The sequence below is a fragment of the Loxodonta africana genome, chromosome 7 (genome assembly GCF_030014295.1).
Source record: "Loxodonta africana isolate mLoxAfr1 chromosome 7, mLoxAfr1.hap2, whole genome shotgun sequence".
Lineage (NCBI taxonomy): Eukaryota > Metazoa > Chordata > Mammalia > Proboscidea > Elephantidae > Loxodonta > Loxodonta africana.
Window position 1 is genome coordinate 33,388,548 of NC_087348.1, and position 7,773 is coordinate 33,396,320.

General features: G+C 34.7%; 1 protein-coding gene across 1 annotated transcript; it reads right to left on the bottom strand.

Annotated features, from left to right (window-relative positions):
* Positions 1-6,742: 6,742 nt before the first annotated feature.
* On the bottom strand, positions 6,743-7,384 carry LOC135232129 (olfactory receptor 4A47-like). The gene has a single exon (XM_064289431.1). The coding sequence runs from the start codon at positions 7,382-7,384 to the stop codon at positions 6,743-6,745; it is 642 nt and encodes a 213-aa protein (XP_064145501.1).
* Between the last annotated feature and the right edge of the window lie 389 nt (positions 7,385-7,773).

Here is a 7,773-nt window from a genome sequence, read left to right on the forward strand (position 1 = left end):
AGCAATTATTTGGACATAGTCTTAAGGATCCACAATGCTTTCCATTTCCTCTTTGCTTGTCCCACAACTCAACACACTTCTATACTCTAGTGACATACAGTCAGTACTTTGATTTGGTAGTATTTGTGGTGAGTGCCCTTACAATATGATGTATATTTTAAGCAAACATTTTTAACTGAATTTAACTGCCACATAACGGTTACCAACTAGAACATTAACAGCCAGTATTTTCAAACCAATTGGGGGTAAGCTGGGCAGTAATGGGGGAGAAAATAGAAACTGTAAAGACAAGTAGAGGACAATGGAACAGGGTTTTATATATAATGCTTCTTAGGCACTGATAGTGGACACAATTAAGAACTTCAATGTCAAGATTCCAAAAAGGAACATACTCAAAGGAAAAGACCAAACTCAGTGTAAGAAAGCATGAGCTTTAGTGATTTTCTAAATTTAGTCACAAGTCTGTCTCAATTCACTCACTGGAAAATAAAGGATTAAATAGATGATCTTAGAATCCTTCTTCGACCTACTGTCTTTCATACTATCAGTGAAACCCCAACTTATTTTATTCTGCTGGGTACTTCTATTTGTATATTTTTAATTAAATAACAATCTCCAAGCTCATTGACGTTACTTTAAAAATGCTAGCCAGTGTTGGAATTGGATCATTACTGTGGCCAAATATTGGGTAAGGTTTCTCACTCAGTGTGCACCTTTGTACAGCCCAGGGCTTCCTTGAGGAGAGAGCACAGCACAGTGATGACTAATGTGCACTACAGAGCAAGACTGTCTGTGTAGGAACTTCCCCTTCACCAATTAATATCCCGGTGACCCTGAGCAAATTCATAAACCTCTTTGTGCCTCAGTTTCATAATTTGTGAATGGGGAAACCCATCGTATCTATCTCTGAAGTTTTCGTGTGTGTGTTTTTACATGTAAAGTGCCTAGAGCACTCCCTGGATCCTGATGAAGAATCAAAAAATCATAGCTTTTTATTATTGTTCTTGAATGTTTCTCTATGGACATTTGATCAGAACAAATCATCTGGATCTTTGTCACATTAGTAATAAGTGTATTACTTATAAAAAGAATATTATATACCTATAACTCACACACACACAATTTTGGACATAGAATAAAACTACATTTTAAGAATTATCTATTTTGCTGCATATGTGTCATAATATCTACCTATCACGGTATGTATATAGATGACAGTTAAGCAGAAAAAAAAAGGAAAAACTTGTGCCCATGCGTAAGTTGGAGGCCTAAAGAGTAGAAAATGAAAGAAAAGAAGAATCAAATCAGGAAACAGAAAAATTATATTTAAGAAATTAATATTCACAATAATAGGGGTATTAATGTGTTAAGTGGGGATAGCATTCTTATGAAATCTTCAGAAAGATTTCTTCTTGTGAAAGAATGCTGGAAGGCCAACCTCTGAGGCTTCCTGAACTTACTCAGGAGGCTTCTTGGGAAACCACTACAAATAGACACAGAGCCCATCCTAGAAAATAAAGAGTAAAAAAAGAAAAGGAAATGAAAGCAAAAGAAGGGGAAAGGGGAGAAGAGACGAAAAGATAAAAGAGGAGAAGAGAAGATGGGAGGAGAGGAGGGGAGGGAAGGAAAGAGAAAGAAAGGGAAGGAAAAGGAGAAAAAGAAAAGATATTTCAAAGAAAAAAAAATTGATTCCTCAGATTCCCGAGCACTTATGATTAAAGACAAACCCAAGACAGAATAGTACATATGTAGATTCAAACACAATCTTTAGGACTATTTATTGTTGCAGAAAATCATTGAATTGCTAAACCTCAAATGTAGACAAGCTGATCTCATTTATTTTGATTTGGTTGAAAGAAAAGAACATGTGCAGAAGAATTTTGAGCTTTCTTTTAGAAACCAGCTGTAATGAGCACTCTATATGTCTAAGTGATTCAAGAGTTTTATCATTTTTGAAGCTGTAGATTAATAAAGGCACAGCTGTTGAAGAATATAGTGGTAAAGATAGTTTATATCTAATTTTTTTTAACTACTTATTTTCTGCAAGGTCTAGTGCACAAGATTTAATCTTAGTAATAATCAATGCTGGATTTCACTGAAATAAATATTCTATTGGCCAGCTAAGTTATTTAAAAAAAAAAGTTATTTACATGTAAGAAAATCAGTATGTAAAGTATCCACTAGAGTCTAACTCCTCAAAGATTTGATACTATAAAAACTAAAAGAATTAATAAGCTTTCAACTTAAATCACTAAGTTTACACCTTTCTAGAAAAAAAAATCATTTAACTTCTTTTTATAAGAACGTGGCTTTTTACAAAGAGAAATGAAAATACCATAGTAACAAAAGTAACCTCTACTGTACATAACAATTACAGTTTTATGTCTCTCTAAGTGACAGTAGGCAAGGTACTTCCTGATTGCCAGTTTATTTTTGTATATATATAAAAAGATATATATATAAATATGGTTGTCATAATTTTGTATATATACAAAAAGATATGTATGTAAAGTTGTCATAATTTTAAAATATTCACACTTAAAAGCACGTATCAAACTTCCAGACGTAACAGGCATTTTTTCTTAACACCTTGACACACTTGATATAATACACAGTTTTAAACCCTCTAGTTTAAATACGGAGCCTTGGTGGTACAGTGGTGAAGAGCATGGCTCTTAACCAAAATGTTAGCATTTTGAATCACCAGCTGCTCCCTGGAAACCCAATGGGGCAGCTCTACTCTGTCTTGTGGGGTCCTTACGAGTTGGAATCCACTCGACTCGATGGTAATGGGTTTGGTTTTTTATTTAGTTCAAATACATATAAATTAATTATAAATCTTTATTAACATACCACATATCCTATGAACCAAGATGACAAACCTATTGGCTTACTTGTAATGCATAACATGCTTCTTTTGTTATCTGGCAAATGGACAGTAAATGTCTATCAGGATAAAATACTAAAGAAGAATAGACTGTGTATGGTCTAATTTATCTCTGTGTTTCTCTTGCTTAGTTTTACAAAATCAAAATTAATATAATGAAATGTATTTAAGAAATTAGGTGTATTTCAATATATCATGTAAATTTTTAATGAGTGTCCTCTGTCAGATGTTTCAAAAACTCACCTCTTGGTTCTTGTCCTTGGTCCTGAAAATCTGGGCTTCTTTCATTGAGAGTAATTGTAGATACCTCATGCATTTATTTATCTGCAATCACAGAAAATATGGCAATGTGTGGGTGATCAGTGGATCTAGAAATATTTCCAAGTGGTTACATTTTCATACTGCCACACAAGCTGCCCATCATATCATTTTTTTTGTTTTCAGATAACTGTAGAAATGTATGGGGATGCCTAAAACATTAAGACATTTAAAAATAATAGTAAACAGTTGAACGCTCGCACCTGTTGGGAAAATGTGCTGGAAGAACAATGAAAATCCTATGTTTGCATGACTGTAAAAACTGGGCAAATTAATGGAAATCAACCTGGCCAAGACTGTTATTTAGTGACACAAACCAAAAAAAGGAAAAATCACTCAATTTAATCATTTGAAATTTTCTCTTTTTAATTAACTATCATGAAGCAAACAGAATTTGGAGTAACAGTTATATCCCTAGTCATTAAATCTATACCTAACAAGGCAAAGGCTGTGATTTAACTTCCCAAAAAGACAATGACAGAGCTTTCTCACAAATAGAAGCAGAACTTTTCAGCAATTCAGTTGTTCAAAAAGCATATCCAAAGACAATTTCTTTCCTCATAAAGAATGCCCCTATACCTCTCCAACCTCTCTCCAGAAAATCATGACCTTCCATAAATTCCTACAAGCAATGAGAGTACGTATCAACAGAAAATATAACAGGAGAACATCTACACGATTAGATGCCAATTAAAGAGTGTCTCCAGCCTGGACAGGGATTTGAGTTTTCAGAAATCTCCTGGGTCATTCTATCAGTAAATAATTATTCCATTTACATGTGCAGACATAGTGTGTGGCTTTTTATATCATCACTGTTTTAAATGAAAGACAATGCAAGTTCATTATAAATTAGTTTCTTAGAATATTTGGAACAAATTCAAATGAAGTTACCTCTCCTGGACACTTTTCTTCCCTAGACAATCCCCAGAGGGAGAAGACAGGTCTTGCCAAGAAAAAGTAGCAGAAAGCCAAGTAATGAGAAATGTCTGTAATGTGAAGAGAAAATATTAATATAAAGTGAATAATAAATTATGAGTTTTATATTAGTAAGTCTTTAGATAAAGTGAACGATATTTATCCCAAAATGAAGGGAGAACAAGCCCCAGATTCTCTTGCCTAACCATATTCCTAGCAGAGGAAGGCCTTACTCTGACTGCTAGAGGGTCTATAGCCAATAAATCCCCATGGTTCAGAGACAGAGAACATTGGGACTAGGTAAGTTATTGAAATTTACCATCCAATTCTTGAAAAGACAGATAATCACAGTTCTTCAGTTCTGAACTGCAGTAGATGTTGTTGATCTAAGCCTGAATCTAGATCAGCTGGAACCATAATGATCTATTTCTCAAACACCATCAGCAAATGCTTTCATGAATAGTCACAACATGAAGATTTAACTCCCAATCCAAGAAGATGCATCTTAACTTAATCACTTCTTTTTCAGTTGGACCAAGGCTCAACTTGACTAGGATTTCAAACTGGTACCTTAACTCTGAGAGAGCTAAAATTTTACTTGCATGCATGGGTCCTTCAGACAAAATTGATACACTTTATCAACTAACCCTGAAGCTTGCCATAACCTTGATGTTTACAGTTATGATGACCAATTAATAAATATGCTTATACTTCAAAATGGTTTTAGTTGAGTTTTCTTGCCATTTGCAACCAAAAGCATCCCAACTGAAACACCCTGATCTTAAATGTATATGAATTTAGGTTAGTTTTACATTTATGAGTATGTTTTTTGAGCAGTATCACTTGACTTTAATTTTACAACATTAGAATCTGTCATATTATCAACAACAGTTCATTACTCTTTCAAAATTTAAATGCAATTTCCATATTGTTCTGCTTCCAAATGAACTTTTACAATTAGAGTAATGTTATATGTGGAAACAAGTGAATATATATTTACATTTTTCTTCAAGAATTGACTTAGGATACTATCACAGTTCTGTGAGATAAAATTTAGACATGCTAGTACTCAAAGTCAGTTAATTCATTGCAATCTTTGGACAGTCCATTGTATGTTAAATATCTTTTGCTAATACCACAATTCAAATGTATCAATTCTTCTTTTATCTTCTTTTTCTTTGTACAGTTTTGCATTAGAGAGCCATAATCCTAGTGCTCAGATAACTTTGGAAATGTCTATTATATGAACATATGCAGATGGGGATACTGGCAGAAGCCGAATGCTGCCACCCAGTGATGAACACTAAGAGGTGGGATTCAAAAATTCCCTGATACAGTGACAAGATGCATGCTATTTGTAGTGGAAGTTCATTGGGCTTTCATAGAGACACAAGAAGATGACATCATGAGCACTCTTTACATCATGGGTGAAGTCAGAGTGTCATTCACTAAAAGATTGAGCAGCATAACAAAATTCCTTAATAAAAACAAAATACTACATACAGGTATATGGCAAAGAATGTGGCTCGGAGAAGTCTATCATAGTCATAACGACAATTTTCAGAATAAAATAGAACCTCTGGCAAAGATTTCCATTTCTATTGTTGCATGAAATGAATGCAGCATTCACTTCCTGAAAGAAAAACCCTATGGGGCAATTCTACTCTGTTCTATAGGATCTCTATGAGTCAAAATCGGCAGCGGGTTTTTTGTTTTGTTTTGTTTTGGTTTAGGACCTTTTACAGGACCATGAAACACTATGAGCAAGAAGGAGACGGGATACTGAAAAATAACAAAGGCTTAATCAGATATTTTAAATGACCTTGGAAGATAAATAAATAACTTTTATGAAATTATAACACCAAACAACGCTGCTCTACTTCAGGAGATGATTTTCTGATTGGGGAAAGAAGCAAGATTGAGTCATTTTTCTGCCTATCTGCCTTGTTCATTCACATTCTTTTCACATGTTTAGCCAAACCTTAACATGCTAACCAACATAAGCAAAACTACATATTGAAAATATTTTGCACATATAAAAATAAATATATAAGCTTCTAAGTAATATGAGCCATCTTTGTATGGGGTAAAAGGAAACATTTTCATATTTCAAAATGTATTATTCTGAAATCAGCAATGAGCACTATTAATTGTGAAAAAAGGATTAGGTTTATTTAAAAAAGAGATATGAGAAAACCTTCCATCAACTAAAATAGGTTTCTGGCATTAGCTGTAGCATAAGTCATCACATAGAACATAAATCTATAGACTCAAGAGAACTATTCTACACCAAAAAAAGTATGCTCATTTTCTTAGGAAATGAAAGTCTTAAAATACGTTTTCAACAAAATTAATCATTAGAGGTATCCTAATGAATATTTTGCATCATGCACAATCATGATGACGTAAGGAAATATTTACAATTAAATAATTGCACACAGCTTCCCTGTAATCGACGGGATAGCAATGGAATTCAGTGTTTTGTTTTGTTTTCCTGGAAGGGACAGTTCTTTATTGAAAGTAGATGATGCATTTGCCTGTCCCCTCATTTTCTTTTTCTGGTAGAGAGCTTCTTCATGGAATTTTTCATTTGCACATTTCTCAGAGTATGGATAAAGGGATTCAACATAGGGGTGAAACAATGCAAAACACAGCCAAGAATTTATCAATGGGTAAGGTGGAAGGAGGTTTCACATACAGAAAAATAAAAGGGACCAAGAAGATGACTACCACAGTGATGTGGGAGCCACACATGGATAAGGCTTTGCCCTTCCATCCCTGATTAAGGTTCTTCAGGGACTGAAGAATGACTCCATAGGAGACGAGTGACAGCATAAAAATGACCACACATACTGCCCCATCACTGGTGATCACGGTGAGACCAATGACATAGGTTTCAGTGCAGGCAGGTTTTAATAAGGGGTACATGTCACAACAGAAGTGGTCAGTGACTTTGGGACCACAGAAAGGAAGGTTGTAAACAAGGAGAAGGTGAAGTACTGCATGCACAAAACCTCCAACCCAGGTCACCAGCAGCAGCAGAACACGCAACCGTTGGTTCATGATCATCATATAACCCAGGGGTTTGCAGATAGCCACATAGCGATCATAGGCCATGACCACCAGAAGTAAAATCGCAGAACCACCAAATAAGTGTCCCATAAAAAGCTGGGTCAGACAAGCTTGGAAAGAGATGGTTTTCTTCTCATAGAGTAAGTCTATAATCCTATTTGGGGTAACTGTAGTAGAATAAACAGCATCCATAAGTGGTCAGTAGCCAAGAAAGAAGTACATACGGGTATCCAGTGTTGGACTGACCACCACAGTCAAGACAATAAGTAGATTTTTCACAAAGTAGATGAGCAAGAACACAACAAATAATATTTTCTGGCCTTGGAGACTCCGAGTGAGCCCCAAGAGGACAAACTCAGTCACACTGTTCTGTTGTTCCATATATTCTTCTATATGTCCTTATTTCAGATTTCAGGACAAATTTACCTGTAAATATAATGGCAACTAGTGACTTTATGAAATCTCCAGATAATTTATTTATTCATGCAACAAATAGGCATTATTATTTATCAAGTTTCAGCCCTGTACAATATTTCAGGAATATCAGGCTGATTAAAATGTGGTCCATAACCTCAGCAATC

Coding starts and splice junctions, on each gene's coding strand:
- LOC135232129 (XM_064289431.1), bottom strand. CDS start 7,384: ATGGATGCTGTTTATTCTACTACAGTTACCCCAAATAGGATTATAGAC.